General features: G+C 41.5%; 1 protein-coding gene across 1 annotated transcript in view; it reads right to left on the bottom strand.

Moving 5' to 3' along the window:
• Positions 1 to 3,796: 3,796 nt before the first annotated feature.
• Positions 3,797 to 20,861, bottom strand: part of GRIN3A (glutamate ionotropic receptor NMDA type subunit 3A) — a 79,386-nt gene continuing 62,321 nt past the window's right edge. Inside the window, exons 7-9 of the mRNA XM_026078730.1 lie at positions 11,028 to 11,192; positions 9,667 to 9,740; positions 3,797 to 4,133 (exon numbers count right to left, since the gene is read on the bottom strand). Coding sequence (XP_025934515.1) covers positions 3,797 to 4,133; positions 9,667 to 9,740; positions 11,028 to 11,192 — 576 coding nt within the window. The remainder of the gene's footprint in view (positions 4,134 to 9,666; positions 9,741 to 11,027; positions 11,193 to 20,861) is intronic.

The raw sequence follows: 20,861 nt of genomic DNA, 5'->3' as shown, positions 1-20,861 counted from the left end.
TCAAGAAGTTCTTAAATCTCATTGTGGAATTGACTGAATTTCTCTGGGTGCTTATAATTTAAACATGGAGAAACAGTGAAAATTTTAAATGATCTATTCTGACTTGCCAGAATGAGTGGGAATAATTAAAGAGTTTATCAAGACTAAAAGTATTTTGGGTTAAAAGAAGGGAATGGATGACAAGTGTTCTTTAGAGGAAATCCATCTAAATCCAGTGATTGAGCCAGAGTACTTAAGTATAAAAGAGGAAAAAATTCTTGCAGCCCTAACCACATACATATATTTTTAAAAGTAAAGATTTTTCAAGAGCTCATCTTACATCTTTATTCTTACTCAGTAGGATTTTGATACAACATTGTTATTAAAAGGCAGCCTACAAACGTGGTAACGTGTATCATGGGCAAAATGAACTAATGTAGAAAAATAAATTGAAAGGATTGCAGTTAAAAAAATGCAAGATGGGGTCAGACTGATATAAAGCTACAAAGTCTGGAAATTTTTTTGCGTTTTTGCCTCCTGCTAGCCACCTTGTACAGGATGGAAGAATCTCTGGACTGGCCCAGGCTGATCAATGACAATAACTTGACCCTCAGTCAAGAACCAGGGAAATTGTTGTGTTCCTGTTTGGTCCAGAATTTGTGTGAGGTTATTTTCCTCTTCTGATTATTTTAGYTGGAAAAGCGTTTGAACTAACTGCTGTCCCTTTCCTTTTCCTCTATGAGGACAAGCTAGTCATAAGGATAGTGCTGTTTTTCCAGTCCACCAACTATTATTTGCCAGTAAGCTATGACTTCTTTTGCTTTCTTCCCTATGGCCTTTGCTTTCTTACACGGTGCTAGATAAGTGCAGGTCTCTGTGGAATCCAGACAGGATGAAATCCTTGAGGAAATTAAATTCCTCTCTTGGTTTGAGGATGGAAGGAATCAAATGTGAGCCCCAACAATATGGACAGGCCAGGACCCTATACAGTATCCAGCGCATTTTCTTATCAAAGCCATTTTTTCCCCTGTGCAGCCTGCAGTGATTGACATCTGTGTGATACTCCCCATCCCAAAGAAAAGCTTTTTTCTCTGGCTCCCTTGGGACCAAGTTGGAGCAATAGCTGTATAAGACACTAACATGGCTCTGGACCTGCAGCCCAGACAGGAAATTGCTTCTCACATTTTTCCYCTGCTACCTGTTTTGTTGTTTGGGGTTGACAAATCTCAGATGTGAGAGGCCTGACCTCCTCTCCAGCCCTAAGTTTTTCAGCCATGGGGTCAATCCACTCTTCCCTATATATGTTCTTAGTCTGATGAAAAAGGTGAACTGCAATAACCTTTCAGGGTTCCTTTTTTTCTGTGTCAGGCTGATGTTTCTGATAACAGGGAATCCATGTGCCTCTATCAATTAAGTGAGCTTAGCATTAAACTGTGAAGCAGCTTTCAACTTTGAGTGGTAGCTGCATGACTATCTGAAACCATCATGATAGTGTTACAGAATATTTTTGTTTAGGAAGATGGCCTTGAATAAGCTGTTGAATAAGAGCTGCCTGTTGACAAATTGTCTCTATGTCAGGCAACTATAACTTGGACCCACTCCCAATAGGTTCCTGGCCATTGTTGCAGAAGTTTAGAGGAATCCCTATTCTACTTTTGACATGGGAGCATACCTGAAGGCTTCCACAAAGAATACAGTTTGTTGTCTGCCATCAATTATTAGCTGATTGACATTTTATCACTTAAATTTTTGCTTTTAAATGAAAAATGACCTGTTGAAGTTTCTTGGATGTTTGGATTGGAACTTTGACCTAAAATACATAATTTTTTGTTTCTTTGGCATTTTTGCAATTACTTTTATATTTTTTTAAACTAAAATTAATGATATTTTCTTGGGCTCATGCATATAGAGTTAGGGAAGTAACAAACTGCTGATAAACCTACTGATAGAATTGATTTGGGGTATTTCTTTCCTAGCGTTTGTCTCATAATAATGAAGAGAACTGTGTTCATCCATTCTAACCATATTAGAGATGTAAGTTCTGTGTACTATACAGTAAAGAGCTCTTCCTGAGAAGCTGATGATCTAAATAAGGAAGGGAAGTGAGGGGAACGGAACAGGTTAAGTGACTTGTCACTGGTCATACAGCATGTCAGGGGCAGGGTGGTAAGGAGGAGATCCTAACTCTTTCAAACCTGTCTGATGTGTGGGTCCCTGGGTCACACTTTTCTGTTTTATGTCCTAATCCAATCTTTTCTATATAAATGACTATGTTAAAAGAAGCATCCACAGGCCAAGGACTGAGCAGGGAATAGAGTAAGAACTCCTCTTGATGGGGCTAATTAGTGTGGGTATTGCTGCGTGCAGCTATCAGCTTTTAGTGGTCCATGCTGAGCTTTTCATTTCCCAATGTTTTTCAAAGGTTACAGGATCCAAAATGTATGCCTCTTTGAAACTGCAAAATAGTGTCTCAGATCTGCCTGTGACCTTTAATTATGCCTGCTGAGAAGATCACTTTTGGCAATATTCACACAGTTGGCTGGACATAGAGAGTGGATAAAAAATTACTTTAGTGACTTAGAGATAATTCTGACAGTGTTACAAACATTCCTTTTCTCTGTAATACAAGATGTGTTTGGGAGTGTTGTGTAAAAGTTAATAGAAATCGTGTTTAAATAACACAGTCACTTAGATTGATGTATTATTTATTCAGATGCTGAACAGCTTACCCTTCCTTCCCCTCTACTCATCATCCAGGTGGGAGGGAGTTGCACTCAGTACATTCCCTTTGAAACAGCAAATTTCATTCTGCTTTGCAGTAGAGCCCAAGTCCACAAAGAGACTTTGGTGCCTGACTCCCTTGACTTTAGTGGGAGTTAGATGTCAGAATGACTCAACAAACTTGATCCCCTTTATGTTACTTTGGCTGTGAGAAAGAACTCTGTTATCAGTTGTAGACAAAGAATATTAAGGGAGTAGTTTCACAGTAGGAGCCTTGGGTAGTAATTCTGGTTTGCAGTACCCTGCTCCTCACCCTCCTCTTCCACTCATTCTTCCTCTGTGCTACTGTGAACCCATCCCCTCACTCCTGCCAGTGCAGCTGTTTGCATGCTTCTCTCTGAGTGAGAGCAGAAAGTGAACCTGGCCTCAGAAGCAGACAGAGGTGGTGATTTGTTTCTTTCCGAGTTATTTTTAAGTTAGGTGATTTCCTTTATCACAGTCACAGAACAGCCACATCTGCAATTATGCTGATAGAGCTGAGGGAACAGTGAGTACTGGGATTGCCACCAAGAATTTATCTTGTGAAACCACAACCTGTGCCGTGAGGGAAGGGGTTGCCAACATAGAACTAGCACCTGCTGTAATAAGGCAACCAAAAGGAGCCTTAGCACAAATGGGGACTGGGCCCACAGACACCACAAAAACATACCAACCATACCAACAATGGACATGCTTCCACAGTTTAGATTTCCTTTTTTTTTTTTTTTTTTTTGAAATAATGCACAGAAAGGGCTAAAAAAGTGGGAACTTCACTGTAATGTCACGTGAAGGAACCAGGAACTCTTGCTGTTCAGATGCTCCTTGTTTCTCTAGTCCTTTGGGAATGGCTGATGTTTGCCAGGCAACCAAGAAACTTGTTATGAAAGGAGGACTCAGGAAGGTGGCAGTGGCTGTGGCTGCTGCAGTTTTGCTCTCATGAAGAACATACTGCCAGCTTTATTTTCATGCCTCTTTCTGGCATTACAAAAACGTGTTACAAATTTCACAGAGGAGGGGGAGAAAGGAAGAAAAGGGGAAAGGGCCAAAGTATGCTGGCCTAGGGCTCTGCAGTTCTGTTTGTCCTCTGATACTCTTCCAGCTCTGTTTTCCTGTCTATGGCAAGTTGCAGCTCCTGCTTGATGAGTTGGATCTGCTTCTCCAGTTCTGTGAGCTCTTGGATCACTGAGGTCCTAGCAATATTAAGGGAATCTGCTTTCCCATTGGTTGTTAACGAAGCTGGAGTCTCTCTCCTCACCTGAGGCAGGGGGATGTCTTGGTGCTTTTGGATCATCGTTTCATTTTGCTCTTCATCAGTGCAGATATATTTTTTCCGGTGACAGTTGCCTGGATTGGCCGTATTCCACACGGCATGCTGACTATTCCCTACATGGGACCTGAATAGAGATGAGAGAGTTAATACAAAATCATAGCCTCCTCTTGTGTGTATGCAACCCTTCCTGTGAGTCATTCCACTGAAAAATATGATGCTGCTATTATGAATTATATATAAATATTATTTCTTTATCCTTAGCATTATTTTCCTCAGAAGCATAAATTTGGGAATGCAAATGGCCAAAATTTGTGATAAACTATTGGCAGAGACTGAAACAGAATCATGGAGTTCAAGTTCCTGCAAACTCTGTTGCCTAGTGGGTTACAGTCCCCTTAATTCCAGCTCAGGGAAATATAAGTCCTCCTCCAAAGCTTTCTGAAAGTTTATGTGGCTGCAACATCCAAGTTCATTACAGTGTCAGTTCTTTGTGCTTCAATACTCTGTGCTAGCTTGAGAATTTGTTCTCAAGGAGGCAGAAGAAGGCTATCTAGAGTTTTTGTGAACAGATTAAGGAGAAAATGTACCCTTTGCACTTAATGCAACTACAGGCCAGTCAGTCTCACCTCAATGCCATCTGAAAGGTGATGGAGCAGCTCATCCTGGAGGCCATCTCCAAGCATGTGGAGGACAAGAAAGGGATCAGGAGTAGTCAGCATGGATTCACAAAGAGGAAATCATGCTTAACCAAACTGATAGCCTTCTATGGTGGAATGACTGGCTGGTAGATGAGGGGAGAGCAGTGGATATCATCTCCTTTGACTTCAGGAAGGCTTTTGACACTGTCTCCCATGACATCCTCGCAGGCAAGCTGAGGAAGTAGGGGTTAAATGAGCAGACAGTGAGCTGGATTGAAAACTGGCTGAATGGACAGAGTTTAGTGGGTTGTGACGAGCGGTGCAAAAGTCTAGTTGGAGGCCTGTAGCTAGCAGTGTCCTCCTGCGGTCAATACTGAATCCAATTCAGTTCAGTTTATTCATTGATGACCTGGATGAAGGGACAGAGTGCACCCTCAGCAAATTTGCTGATGATGATACAAAACTGGGAGAAGTGGCTGATACAGCAAGGGCTGTGCTGCCGTTCAGAGGGACCTGGACAGGCTGGAGAGGTGGGCGGAGAGGAACCTCATGAAGCCCAACCAAGGGAAGTGCAGGGTCCTGCACCTGGGGAAGAATAACCCCATGCACCAGTACAGGTTGGGGGTTGACCTGCTGGAAAGCAGCTCTGCGGAGAAGGACCTGGGAGTGCTAGTGGACACCARGTTAACCATGAGGCAGCAATGTGCCCTTGTGGCCAAGAAGGCCAATGGGATCCTGGGCTGCATGGGAAGAGTGTTGCCAGCAGGTCGAGGGAGGTGATCCTCCCCCTCTACTCAGCCCTGATGAGGCCGCATSTGGAGTGCTGTGTCCAGTTCTGGGCTCCCCAATGCCAGAGAGACATGGAGCTCCTGGAATGAGTCCAGTGGAGGGCTACTAAAATGATTAATGGACTGGAGCATCTCTCCTATGAGGAAAGGCTGAGAGAGCTGGGACCGTTCAGCCTGGAGAAGAGAAGACTTAAGAGAGATCTTATCAGTGCGTTTAAATAACTGAAGGGAGGGTGTAAAGAGGATCGGGCAGGGCCAGACTCTTGTCAGTGGTGCCCAGTGACAGGATGAGAGACAATGGGCACATATGGAAACACAGGAAGTTTTGTCTGAACACGAGGAAAAACTTTTTTACTGTTAGGGAAACAGAGCACTGGAACAGGTTGCCCAGAGAGGTTGTGGAGTCTCCATCCTTGGAGATATTCAAAAGCTGTCTGGACATGGTCCTGGGCAATGTGCTTTAGGTGACCCTGCTTGAGCAGGGGGGTTGGACTAGATGATCTCCAGAGGTCCCTTCCAACCTCAACCCTTCTGTGATTCTGTATTGTCCGTTGAATAGCTGCTTGCACTTTGGAGGGAGTGAACCTGATGACAGGATTTCTCAGACCTTGGAGTAAAGAAACATGAGCTTCCTGATAGAATAAATAGAGTTTGGAATTTTCAGTCTGGGAGAGGAATCTTGATATTAGTCTCCGTTCGGGAGCTACGTTTCAAATGTTTCAATGTTCTCCTTTGGCAAAGTCTTTCCAAAATATTTTGATTAAAGGTTTTTTTTTTTTTTTTTTTAAAGCATTTCATCACCCCTTTCTTGGTAACTTCTCTTTACAGCCCTTTCAAATTAGGGTGTTTCCCTGGATTTCTCCTAAGGACTCTTTTCTGTATAGGGAACATTGTGTGCTCTCTGCTCTTCACCTGGAAGGTAAGAAGCACTCAGTTTGCCCACACTGGAAAGAAGCTTGGCTTTCCTATCTGTTTTACCTTTTCTGAGTAATCATTTTWTAAATTCAGATTGAAACTCTGAAGTAGTTGCTATGAAAACTGCTACATCATAGAAGTCTTATGTGGGTATCCTTCCTGAACAAAATGCCCATTAACATGAACCTACCAATCTATAGGTAATGAAAATGATTAAAATTTAAGGAGTGGAATTGCTGAAAACCACTGATTTGAGGAAGAGTCCGGAGCTGTGTGCAGATACTTTCCTAATCTTGCCTTTAGAGAATAGAGTTGGAAAGTGGAAATTCCCTTAAAGAAAGAGGCTTTAGGCAAGCCAGAAGCTTGCAGCACTAGCCTAGAGCACAGTCCAGCAGGCTAAGGGACCCCAACCAGAGAAGTACATGTAGGATTCTTCGGTTTTGTGTAGATCAGTTGTTTTCTCATGCTACAAAATGAAGGGCAGGAAGGCTCTCCAGTCTTGTGCTAAGTTGGATGTGTGTTTTGTGATACAATTATGTTAATCCCCTGAAGAAGTCAAAACAAACAAGCACCTCTTAAGGACATTTCAGACAGGAAATAGGATTAGACCTGGGAAGTAGAAAGGGGCAAAGCATTCCCAGGGCCAAGAACAAAAGGCCACCACACTGCATTTTCACACAGATAGCCAGAGGCCAATTCAAAAGAGCCATGCAGCAATAAGGGTCTCCACAGAGCTTAAAACACAGAAATCTGAGGGACTGGAAAGCAAATAGTGTTCTGGTGATGGTGCATCTCTGTGTCACCTGGGTTACACTGAGTTTGCTCCACATCATTGCTGATAGACAAGAGATACTAGAGACATAAGCTGTGTTTGTCAGCTGGGACTGCAGGTTAATATCAGCTGGGGAGCTCACCTCAGAGAAGGAAGTCACATGGAGATTTTGAGGGTGGGCAAAAGAAAGGCCCAGTAGACAGGGGTAAGGCATCAAGGCAGAGAGCTTTAGTTGTGTTGTAGCAGTGGGAATCCAGAAAAAGTAGTCTCAGATTTTCTATCATTTGCCCCCAACAGAGATGATGTTGAAGTAGATAAATACTAGAGCCTCATCACCCTTGGCCTAAGACAGAAGGTGGTGTAGGAGCAGCTGGGGTTGCTGTGTAGCCAATGGAGCCTGGCACCATGAAGAGAACTACCAAGACTGAGGATTATCGCTGCTCCTTGCACAGCTGTAGTGCATGCGAAGGCTGACCTCAGAGGGTGAAGAGGGAAAGAAAAGCATGAGCAGCTGTGATGCCTGTTTGTGAGCAGGGTGGCAGGATGGCACAGGAAGGCCTTGAGGGCTGTGTGCCCAATGCTGTGACCTTGCTGTCTGGTGGGGAGGCTCTGCAGAGCCTGTGGAGCCCCAAGTCTTGGGCAGCCTTGTGCAACAGACTTGCCTTGAAGCAGAAATATGAGCAGTCCCAGAGATGCTGCAACTCCCCGGTCTTGTAAATATTTCTCAGTGTTGAACTACTAATCCATAGCTTCTGTTCTTCTCCCCCAAATCAAAAGACAGCTTTTTGATAAAGTTTTAGAAACTGACATAGCTTCTACTGCTTGTGCTGGAGGCTGTTCTGTCTGGGGCTATGGGCAGGTGACTTTAACAAAGGCCAGTGTCCACTTCTGAACACTGTCAAGTAGATGAAAACCCTTACAGCTTGGCCACTGATGCTCTGCAGTCTTCAGAGTTTAAAGATCTTTTTGTAAAGCTATAACCTAAAAAAACCAAGGCAGTTTCCTCCCTGAGAAAAATAGCAGTAACATAATACAAATTCTTTCCACCTCTTTTCTACTTCGTGGTGCTTTTAATAATTCCACAGCTTCCAGGAGGAATAAAAGAAAGYGTTATAAGATAATTGATTGGAGAGCACTGGGCTGTACCTTGACACATTAGTATTCATTACAGCTAGGTCCAATGTTACCAGGTTTCTTGAGTTAAATTCACTGCAATCCAGTTCAAATGGCAGCTCAGACCATGAGGAGCAGGGAATGGGTGGGTGTACATGCATGCACACATGCAYGTGCGCACATACACACGCACGCATGCATGCACACTGGCTGCTGCGCAGGCAGGGATATTTTAGGAGCAGCAGCACTTCCTCATTCTTAATGAGGAAAGAATATTTTTGTGGTTCCTTAGTGTGGGCTTTATGGCCATCTCCTTGTGTTAGGGAACTTCTACACCGCTCGTTATCTGGCAAATAATTCAGCTGGTGCTTTTTGTACCATCAGTGATAGAGAGTTGGGGGTGTGCGTGACTGTGAATGCTGCTGCTTCAGTGAGCACCCAGTATGTGGAAGAAATGTCCTGCACCAGTCAGCTCCTGTTACTGCTGCTCAAGCGCAAGGAGGTGCTGCACTGGGGTTTTTGTGGGGTGATAAAATGAAGGAAAAAAATGAGGAAATTAATTGTATATGTCTTTATGTACTTGTCTTATGTAGGCTGTCTAGAAGCCTACTGTTTACTTCTTACATTTCCTGCCATTGATGCAGGAATAACAAACTAAACAAAACAGGTTTATGTGTTTTGACAAGATTGAAGTTTCTGGGGAATTCAGTCATGCCAAATATCTAGACACAGCCTGGAAGAAGTTGCTTTTCTCTTGTCTGTGCCTCCTCTTCAGGAAAGCAATACTGTTACCTATACCTTTTAAAAGTGCCCTAATAGTTTTCAGTGAATTAGCAAATGTTTAGTTTTAGGAAAATGTGTTGTATATTGGTAGCTATAGAGAAGTAAGATTGTCTGTCCTTCAGAAGACCTGGGCTATGAAAGCAAAGAAGTTTTGTTACCTATTTTTTTCTCCAAGAGTTATTTGAGACAGAGGTTTTTGAGGGACTGCATATTCTTTTTTCAGCCTTTTCATTTCAGAGCTGGTGTTTGTGTGAAAAATTTTCTAACATACATACCCCCTGAGCTCTCCTTCACTGTGAAGCTATCTCACAGGACCCCTGGTTACCTGCTAGTGTTTTAGTATATGAGCAAATAATTCTCTAAAAACAAGGACAGCAGATTTCACAAACTTCAAAGCCTCTGCTTAGCTTGGGGTTGCTTTATGAGCCATATGGGAAATCATAAAAGAACAAAATTTCTAGAGTCAATAGTTGGTATCGGAAACAATTTGTTTCTACCTTACCCCAGAGTGTTATCTGTCCTGTTTCCTTTTTATTGGTCTATTATCTTTCAGGTATGTTAGACTCATAAGTAGGTATCCAGACACAATGTATTTCATTTCAAAGTAAATTTTGTTGTTTGTTTTTTAAGGCACGTGGAACTTCCTACCTCTTTTCTACTCGTTTTGTCTTAGGTTGGCGTTTGTCCTCAATAAATGAACTGTTCAGGGCATGATGTAATCTCTGCAGGGAAAAGAAGAAAATGAATTAGTAAACACAAGATTAAAAATAGCTCCATAAATGCGTAAACAATTTTTGGCTTTGTGTGATCTACTTGAGCATAAATTATTTTGCACGTTCAAGGATACCAACAATGCCTGTGCTTTGTCATTACAAGTTCATTTCTCCACAGTTCCTGAGGAAGGGTAATTTGAAGGGTGGATAAGTAGTTTGCAAACACTCCTTGGTGTTAGAATTCCTCGGGAAAAAGGATGGATCTTAGCAAACTTTGTTATGTTCTAAAAGATCTCTTTCACTGTACTACTCAAAAGTTCTTCTTGTGCCTTTTGCTGCAAAGTAACTTCTTTCAAATGCAAACACCTACAGCAATGTCCCCGTACTATTTTCCTTAGAATAATGAAGGAAGTTACCCAGTACTTGTGTGTCCACCAAAAGGCTGGGAACTCGTTACAGGGAAATAAAATCTTCTGTTGAGCCAGCCCAGCAAAATAACATTGTTGTTTCTGGTGTCTAAAAGGAGCTGTAAGGTTAATAGTACAAGTGGAAAGATCCTGTCTGCAGGCTTTGCAGTTGTGAATATTTGAACTATTTCCTTTGTGCTTCTCATTTTGTCATTTCTCATTTGTCATAATCCTCTTCAGATTGCAACAGCTGCTGTCACACTTCAAATGCCAGTCACCAGTGCCTTTCTTACAACCACTAACGTACTGCTATTGCGAGGCATAATCCAGCACAGGTTCAGAGGGCACTGTACTGTTAGGCAATATATTAGAAGTATTGTGTAATATTTTGTGTAGTCCATAAATGCCTTAGCATTCTGACAGTGACCTGTTTATGGTCTCTTATGTTACTGATACCATGAAAAAATGAAAACAGAATAAACCCTGGTTCTGGTGACTGCAGAAAGGGTCTGACTTATGTGGTCTGCTGTGATTCTCAGGGTCTTAAAGCACCGTGCAAGCTCAGATGCCATCACTATATGTAGAATTGGAAACTACACTTGTGTAGGTGATATCCTTAGACAAATATTGGAGGAGGACTCACTGGCAAGGTAGCAGGTTTTGCAAGAAGAATTCTGGATCTCAGAATGGGCACAAGTCAACAATACTGTTCAGCTACAACAACATTTTACTGGGATGGATAAATAAGAGTAAAGTTTATGAGATATGAAAGACAGTACTTCTGTACCAATCCATTTCATCTGGTGAGACCTTATCTTAGCACTGAGCCATAAATCAGGCCTTCTTGAACAACAACATGACTTTGATGTASTTACTACTAAATACATACCTGGCTTGTGTGGAGCCAGTACTTCAGCTTGGATTTCTTCTTGATTCGTGGTAGAAGTAGTCTGTACACTATGTGTTCCCCAATGGTAGTGAGAATGGACAAGCCAAATCCAATGCACAACATCACAAAGAGTCCGGAAAAATGTTTGATGCCCATTTGCAGTGTCTGTGAAAAAAAATAAGAGTGAAGTGGGCTGTTAGTGTATTTTAACAGATCCTTCTGTTTTCTCATTTGGAAATGTGGTCTGATTGAATACAAAGTGGTGATATATTGCAGAGTAGTCTGGATTTTATTCATAGTAAAGACTTTCCTGCATGGCCATTTGAAAGCTTGCTGTCCAGTCARAGCAAAGGAATTCCTGTAATTCCTGTAACTGGAATGAGAATCAGGCCAAAGACCAGGAAATATTTTCCTTATACTTTTTCCCTAATGAGACTAAGTGTTGAACCATGAGAATCCAGTACTTGTGGTGTCTTTGCACTTGAATTTAGAGGAGCTTGACAGAACACAGTAAGTGAATTGTAGAGCAAATCTTTAGTCAGCAGTGAGCTAAGACTGACTGTTCCTGCTTTCTGGAAATTGATCACTAACTGCCCTTTTCATGTTTTGCCCTTGACAGAAGGTCACGAAAAAAATGTTTCTAAGTAGTAGCACAAATGTGGCATCTCTCCATTCCCTGAATTAACAGGACTAATTTGTGTTAGCTGGGAAGCCTGACTGCAATTACGAAAAACAGGAACATTCTCACTTTGTTTTCTCCCTCCCCACTTTTCATGTAGAGGAAGAAGCCTTTAGTCTCTTTGAGACTCTTACTGAGTCTCAGATTTGAGTCTTACTGGCATTAATCATGTTTGAAAGCTTAGCAACTATGTACTGTGGCAATCTGTACCACACATACCTGCACTGCAGTGCATGGGTTGGGTTTGCGTGCTATGTATAATAATAGTACCATTATTCACATACCCTGTGCCTTTATGGTTATGAGTTTAACAAGAATTAAAAATACTTCCTAATAATTACTGCCCACAGACTAGTTAAGGAATATTTCAAAGAATTCAAATTTTATCTGTGTATCTCTATTAAATAATGTGAGTCAGTAAACAGCCAAGCAGAAAAGTTAGTTCAGCAGCACTGAACAGATGTTGCTTGGGTAGGACAGTGTGTTAGTGGATGACATCTGAGATACTATCCCACTGAATAACTGACCTGTCTGTGCCTTGGTTTTGTTGTTAATTTGCGCCTGTATGTGCATGTGTGAGGGGGTTGTGCTTTTCTATGACTACATCTGTGTAGTCCAGAAAAAAAACTGGGCCTAGTTTGAAAATAGATACATAACAGAATGTTTGATAAATCCTGTTATGAGGTCATCTCCATGCCAAAGATTTGATTAGTGATGAATACACTGAAGTTGAAGGCTTGAAAGTCTCTTTATGTACTTCTGTTTTCTTAACAAGATAGAGCTTCAGCAGTCTAGCAGAGTGTGAGTTCTTGTATCTGCTAGCACTGGCAGTGAACTGTTATTTCAGGGATTCTCTGCCAAAAGTAAGCTGTTTGTCCAGAAGTGTTGAACAGAATTTCTGTGTTCCTGTACCAGGGAATAAACATTTGAAAGGCTATTATGGGGATGTAAAAGCAATTTCTAAAGAAATCTGCTGCAGTATGGAAAGGAAAGCAGAAAAACACTAGAGAGTGTTTCTGGGAGAAAAGGGCATCAGTCTCAAAATAATGATTTTCTGATATTGACAGTTCAACAATTCAGCCTAAAAGTGAAAGTTCTTTCTCAGCACTGTAATTTTTTCTTAGTAGGAACCTGTTATCCCATATTTTGTTTTTCCAGTTAGCAGAACAGGAGGAGGGGAAAAAAACCCTCTGAGGTGGTAATACTTTAAACGACTCCAGCTGTTTGAGTACTAGCAGAGTGTATACAGAAGCCTGGAAAATCAGTAATGATGTAATGAAAGACTCCTCTTGTCAGTCCTATAATCTAATTTCCATGATGGTAGAAGGGCCATAGTTTAAAGAGCAGGACAATAATTTTCCAGGAACTGTGATTTAAATATCCCCATCTAAAGGACAGCAATAGGATTGCTAGAGCCCTGCAACAGTGCAAATGAAGTATGATGCAGAATTGCCCTAGGAATTTAAGCTCAGAGGCTGGAGTCCTGTGTTGGTTTGTGAGCCAGGATATTATTGTAGATACTTGAAATCTAAAATATTTAATTGGATGTAGTGTTAGTTGGTCTGTTTCTTTTTTTTGACTGTAGACCACAAGCTGAGACTCACCCATGTTCCTAATTAACTTACGGTATTCTGCAATATGTATTAATTGCTGTTTCCTTGCCTTTTTTTTTTTTTTTNTTTTTTTTTTTTTTTAGTAGAATCATTTTGTAATAGTCACTGCTGGACAGTTACATTCTTAGATGTTATCATGGCCACTGAAAGAACATACAGCTCTGTTAAATTTTGTGTGGAAGAGGGGAAAGAGTGAAGTATTCATGCTTCAAGGTAAATGTCAGCCATGAACCTGCTGGGGTCAAGAAGATGCTTTTTGTCTGATTACATGGATTCTTGCACCTTTTCTCTAAATTGCTCTTAGTGTCATGTTAAACAATGTACAGTGCTGATGTGGTACAAAGATTCCCATATTCTTACAATTGATGGAAAGATAAAGATATGGGTGTAGACTGGCCCATTCATTTAAGCACTCCTGTGAATATACTGCTGCTCAGTGTCTGCTCACCTGCAAATTCAATGAGATGGGGGGGTTTATAAGGTTTTGATGCCACTATTACATACGTATTGTTGCTGTTCCAGCATTTTAATACTATTAAAATTAGCAGAAAAACACAAGTTTTCCTCTAAGTCATGTGAAAGCATAATCAGGCCCCTGGTCTGATCTTTTTTTTCAGAGGTCTTTAGAGCCAAGATCTTAGAATAGCCCATTTCTGATTTCAGCATATGTAAGTATCTGTAATGACTGAGGAGCAAAAAGGGCTTCTATCTGTACTAGTTGTACATACAGGCTAAATGTTCTCTTGTTAATTTTCCAAGAAGTGCCATTGCAAATCACTCCTCCAAAAAGGAGGACTATAATTGCTCAGAGGCAAGTATGAATCAACTTCCTTAGAGCTAGAGTTAACAGGAAATGGAAGAAGAAATTGAATGAGAAATAGAATGATAAATAAAAGAAACAGATTCGCTTGGTCATCTGAAGAACACACCTGCGTATACTCTCTGGGGCTCCTTAGCTATTGGATGGCATACAGAAGAATAGTCTAGGGGCTGGCAGTTTTCTAGGCTGAGCTTACTATAAACACTTGTGGTGACAAGAACCTGGAAATCCTCAGGGTGAAGGTGCTTTTCCTCAGCTATGTGAGAAGTAATGTAGGAGAGGCAAAGGCAGGAAAGATCAGTAAGGAGGCTTGATCCACCAGTGTTGGGTTGCTGTAGAGAGCAGAGAGCTGGAAGTGTTTAGGCTGGAGAAGAGAAGGCTCCAGGGGCATCTTATCAATGTGTGTAAATACCTGAAGGGAGGGTGTAAAGAAGACAGATCCAGACTCTTGTCAGTGGTGCCCAGTGACAGGACAAGAGGCAATGGGGCACAAACAGAAGCACAGGAAGCTCTGTCTGAATCTAAGAGAAAACTTTTTTACTGTGAGGGTAACTGAGCACTGGAACAGGTTGCCCAGAGAGGTTGTAGAGTCTCCATTCTTGGAGATATTAAAAACCATCTGGATACAGTCCTGGAAAACCTGCTCACAGTGACCCTGATTGAGTATGGGGATTGGGCAAGGTGATCTCCAGGGGTCCCTGCCAACCTCAAGATTCTGTGATTTTGTATGCTAGGGAGCATTTATATTAATCTGAGGAGTCAAGTTCAATGCAATATGATAAAACTCTTCCAACTGCAACAAATAACAAAGGAGACACAGTGACAATTGCAGTGGGGATTCTTGCATGCCTGAGATGTCTCCTGTGGCCTGAGGTTGGTGGCTGCTGCCATTCCAATATCCTCAGTACTGGCTGCAGAAGGAAGTCCTGAGCAGCTCTTCACATGGGAAAATAACTCCCTTATCTTCAGTAAAGTTGCACTGATTTATGCTGATGAGGGTCTGGCTCACTCTCTTGTCAGCTCTGCAGAATGACCAACCTTCCCTGGAAACAGGTAAAAGAAACTCCAGCACTGGTATCCCAAATGTGTTTTTCACTTGTAATGGATAGCTTTTTAAATTGCCCCAAACAAGACATCTTTCCCTAGGAAAGGAAATGACAAAGGAAAGCATCAATAATATTTTATCTAGCAATGAAGAAGATAAATGCAACTACCTGAAACAGCTACCTGATAAAGGCCACATATTAGAGGGAAATTTCTGAGAATAAATTAAGTGAGGCAAGGAGGTAGGGCAGAAATAATTAGCACAGTGTGTCTTAAGAGTGTATGTAGTAATTATCTTTAGTGATATTGGCAGATTTATGTACTACTGTAAATAGGCAATTTCTCCTCTGTTGATATTACTTCTGTCACACACATATGTCAAATAATAAAGGAAACCATCTAATAGAGACACCTCTCATTTTTATACCTTCATGCTGATCAATATCAGAGCAGAAATCTCCAGTAGTTATTTTGTAGTTCGTATATGTATTTGTAGATGTGTAGATATGTTATATTTGGAAAGAGCTGCAATAAACTGGCTACTCTGTATCACTACTTTTCTCTCTGCTAAAGTGAGGTCAGCTGTATATGCTAGCTCCTTGCTAGTAGTATAAAACCAACAGATGACTTTTTCTACTGCAGTATCTTTTTGGAACAACTTCAAGGAATTATAGTTCTAATGTGCTGTATTCTCTCTTAATCCAGAACAAAAACAGAGTTCTCGCCCCAACTTTGTAAGCATCAGTTCAAGAGGTAGCATCCTGCATTTTCGGAGAAGGAGCTCAGTTACACCCATGTGGCAGTTCTGAAGTTCCAAGCAATCATAGTAAATCCTGTGATGATTATAGCTAGTGGGTGGTAGGAACCAGTGGCAATAACCTCTAAGCAATTTGTTACTTACTAATTGGGAATGAGCATAGTGGTAGTTTCTGAAAACCAAAACATACAAGAATAGAAGTGGAAGTAGCAGCCTTTTTATATATTCTTGGAGAGACGTTTCTGACAAAACCCACAACTGCAATTGCTTTCCTGCTGCCTCCTCTGTATATGAGGGTCTTATATGTTTCTTCTTTGAGGCCTGGGGAGAAGGAAGTGTGTGCAGAGAAGAGATTTTGATGTTTATACTCAACAGTGTGCTGTCTGAAGGGGGACTAGAGACAAAAAAMAGCACTCAGTGGTTTCCTTGTTAGATTCCATAGGCAAAACTCCTGATTTACTTCCTTTAAATGCTTAATTCTCCCTGGTGGTACTGAAGGCAGTGAATAAGTCATCAAATACCTCTGTTGTCCAGCTTTCACTAATTAGAAGGCTCTAAAGATTTTTGTGGATTCCTTGTGGGCTGACAACACACCACAGCTATTGATGCCACACACTGCTGAATTCAAGCACTAAATAGTGGAGTTACAGGAGTTACAGCTATAACAATAAAATAAGCTATCCTTTTTGATAGAATTACCCAGGCAAGGATTTTAGAAAGCTTTACTGAGATCAAGAAGTTAAATTTTGGAGCACCTCTGTGAAGAAGGAATTATTTCCAGCTTTACTGGGGATAAATGTGTATGAAGGGCAGATTTTTAAAGCCATTTGGGCATCTCAGTAGGTTTTCAAAATTCTGTGGATGCTGTTGCATATGTTAGGTAACTAAACAGTATTAAAACCTACCTTTCTCCCCAGATTGTAGCATTTATTGTAACTGCATGGAAACTGTTCTTTTTATTCATAYGGCTTTATGTGCTATTAAAGAAGTGGTAGCATTGAAGTAATATAAATTAAATTCCTGTAGGGAGCTTATTCCTGATAAAGACAAGTGACCATGGCCTGAGGGTTTCAAGGGCCAAAGCTTAAGATATGGTAAATCATTGTGTCTTGCACTAGCAGAACAAATTCCTTTCCTCTCTTGTTGTGCAGTTTTGCACAGATCTGTAAAAATACCTACTCTCTTTCTTGACAAATCTTTTTCTTTGAACAACATCCATTATTAAAACCCTATCTGTAACAGATAAAACAATACATATACCATCATAATTAGCTGATGTTCCCATGATATCACTGGCTGGTGAATTGGGAATAACAGTTTTGTTTCCTTGGATAATGAGCCTTTTTTGTTTTCTTTTTTTCAGTTTGGAGAGGTGATTACACATCTGATACTCATTTTCAAGGATACTCCAGCAGGTGCTCTTCTCCTATGTCTGTTGTCATACTTAATACTCATCTACTCCTTTCTTCAAGGACCACTGTGGAAAGTATTTTTCATCCCAGGACAAGTCCACATGGTACTGCCTTTTCCCACACTGAGACAGCCCTTTTACAATTCAGTGTCTGTCACTGTGTGATGCTCTCCTTCCTAACATTTCCGGTCCTGAAGTGAGCAAGGACCAGTCCTCCTCCCCAGATAGCACACATGCAGACTGACAGAGTAAATTGTCTTGGCAACAGTAATTTTGTTCCCATTATTTGTGCTTGTTTTTCACACACTGATAACAAATTACCCTGAAAGGTGACTGACAGAAGCCTTTTATTTATGAGCCAAACAAGCACAGAGCAGTATCTTCTCACCCTGCAGATGTCTGCATAGCCTTCTCTTGACACCTGCAGTGTGCCAGAGACACATACAAACTCTAATGTCAAGATGACAGGTAGAAAACTAACTATTGAATTGTAAGGTGATTGATACAACAAAAAGGGAAACTAACCATTGACCTTTAAGGGGACTGGTCAAAACTAACAGCAGAAAGGCATGGTTTGCCACATACTGAAGGCAATTGCATAAAATCATGGCAAGATGAAGGAGGTATGGCCTGATTGTGTGTCCCATGTGGTGCCAAGACCAAAGATCACCAACATAGGCACAAGCCACAGCAAGTCAAGTTTGGAGTATTTCCTTCAAAGACCCCAGAAAAGAGCTATTGGTGGATTCCACCACTGGTCAGAGAGGAGAGGATGCAGGGGATGCAGTCTTTGCTGTGTGTTGGGGGCAGAGAAGCTGCTATGTGTGGGCACCCAGGTCTGGATCGGACAAGAGCACCCCGGCTTATGGCAGTTCCCCACCATCAGCTGCATGGGTGCCCTTCTCCAGGCACTGGTTGGGTGGTGCACGGGAGCGCAGTGTCCCCCATGTTGCCATGCTGAGTCCCTGGCATGCAGAAAGGTGGTGGGTCTGCCGTGACAGCTCAGTTAGTGCCGGCATTGTTTGTTTGTGCAAGATGGCTGTTGTGTCAGGCAAGATGCCAGTTGCTGTGAAGCATCAGTAAGCTGTTTTTGATACTAGTAGCTAGAATATTGTTTTATGTAACAAAGAAAGTATAATTTTATAATCCCTGTGTTGGTTGTCATCTGATTCAACGTTCAGTCTTTGKGCAAATCAGTCTTTAAGTTCCAGAGCTCCAGCTGCCCTGTAACATTTACAAATGGAGAATAAGCAAGCTTTGGAAGTGAAGTAGAAAATACAATTTCAAGGGTAACATTTTTGTAAATGTATCTTAAAAGCTATGAAACAGTCTGTTAGCTTTCTCCAAAGACTGGCTAACCCCTGGTTCAGGAACGGCTCATCTCCTTCATACCTTCCTGAGAAGCCTGTTTGGGCCAGCTTGTTTCCTAAACACTTTGCCTTGTCTGGTCCTAACCTTAAAGACCATGGCTAACTGATAGGCAACTTGCCTGTTCAGGTTATCCCCCCTGCCCGCTATCACAGTGGCTAAGTGCCGAAGCTATTTTGCTAGCAGGAGCAGGAAGTTGCAACTTTACCAGTTCAGTGTATTTTGTTTCCCAAAAATGCCACAGAAAGAAAGAATTTTTGGTCTCTCCTGAGCTTAGGTGGAACTAATGTGCTGGATGGGAAAAGTCTTAAACGTCTAGTTCCTGCTGACATGGCAGTTATTCATCAGCAAGAGTGACAGTGGGGCAGAGGAAAGGCTAAGTGTATTGTATGCAAATTGAAAGTCTTGGAGCACACTGATTAGGTCTGGATGTAATATGTGCAACTGTAACTCTGCATACCCCACTTTCCTTCTGCTCTATGCTCTGCCCTAAATAGAAGCATAGCAAATTTTCAACAAAGAAATTCTGCTGAGACTAGAATATGACAATTTTAAAACAAGATTACTGAAGTGATAATTGCTAATAACGGTCAGCAAGAATAAGCACTACTACCAACAATTACTTGTGGTGAAGAGGGTAATGTACGATTCAGTGTGGCAATTCATCCAAGTTCATGTTAGCTTAATCCCTCATGAATGACCCAATGCAGGGTTGTGGTCAGAGTAAAGGGCCTTGGGCAAGTTCCTTTGCTGCAGACATTCACAGAAAACAGTGGGGTCAAGCCCTACTAATCTCTGCACCTTCAAACTCCTATCTTAATTTGGTTTCTCAGCTTGAGGAGGCACTGAAAATTTTCCAGCCCCAGTCTAGATCATGCCTTTCCAAGACAACTCTATTTTCAAATGCAATTCAGAATAAGCAAAGTGCTGCCAAATAGAGAGAAAGATGGAAGGAGCCAGTAGGGAGGTCTGCCATAGGAAATACCACTTCCCCGTGTAAGATTTGAAAAGAATGATGAGTAGGAAGAAGAGTCTCAAAATAAATCTAAAGAAAAATTAATCTCAAAAGGCAGGAGTGGCAGACATATGAGAATCAAGTACAGCCTAAAAAAGAAATGACAGAGCAGGAAGATGGATATTTCATGCATTTAAAGGCTATACTGGTCAATATTTCACCCACGTGTATTCCCATTTTTAGGTCATTACTCTTGGTTGACAGGTGCAATGTGTCACAAGCCAAGTTTATCAAAAAGAAGTAGGAAAATACAAAGCCTTACTCCAGCAAGGCAATTACTTACTCAAGGCAATTGCTGGGTCTTAGTTTGGTATATAATCAGCGTGAATAACCTTCCACTTAGAGGCTGAGACTTTTTTGAAAACGAGAGAATTATCTGCTACTGTTGATCATTGTCCATACCTCAGAGAATCTGTTCAATGTTTTCAGGACTTACTGCAAGAAGCTAAAGAAAGGAGATTTCTGGACTGTAAAGGAGTAWAGGACACAAACAGATCACAAAGATAACACCAAGAATTACTCCAGTGGTTCTTGAAGAAATGATGGGGAAGCTATGCTATAGGGAGTGTCCCCTGCTTGGCCCCATTTAGGGTAGCAGATTTGTCCCACCTGTGAAGTTGCAAACTCTAAAACTGGCAAGTTCTTGGCCTAGAGAAGCAGTGGGTGGAGATGGGAGACACTCAGGAGGAATGCAGCAGGGGTAGGAAATTCAGGAAAAGAGAGGCCTGAACTTAGTAGAGCTTATCCCATACTAGCAGGGAAAGAATATAGCATTGGAAAAGAGTGAGATTATTAAGTGTTTTTTTGTTTCTGCTCTTTCCTTCTGATGTCATAGTGCCTTGAATAAGTGAGGGATTGGTTCGAAGGCTCTATTTGTAGTCACCTTATCTAGCTTGTTGGACAGTGGTCTCTGGAGGAAAACTCAGCTCTGCATGCTGGGTTAGCACAATTGAAGATGACATAAGGACTACAGTCAGATAACCAGACCAAAAGCATCTAGGCCTAGCCTCCTTTTCGACCATCACATTGAGGTTACACTCAAAAGACTGAGTTCCTTTAAAGTACAGCWTGGCTTCCAGCTGTGGCAGCATGCTAAAAACCTCGTGTCATTGAACATTCAGAAAAAC

Source organism: Apteryx rowi, unplaced genomic scaffold (genome assembly GCF_003343035.1).
Source record: "Apteryx rowi isolate R43461 unplaced genomic scaffold, aptRow1 scaffold_484, whole genome shotgun sequence".
In the NCBI taxonomy this organism is placed as follows: domain Eukaryota; kingdom Metazoa; phylum Chordata; class Aves; order Apterygiformes; family Apterygidae; genus Apteryx; species Apteryx rowi.
The sequence above is the reverse complement of the archived record's forward strand: the minus strand, read 5'-3'. Positions and strand labels throughout refer to the sequence as shown.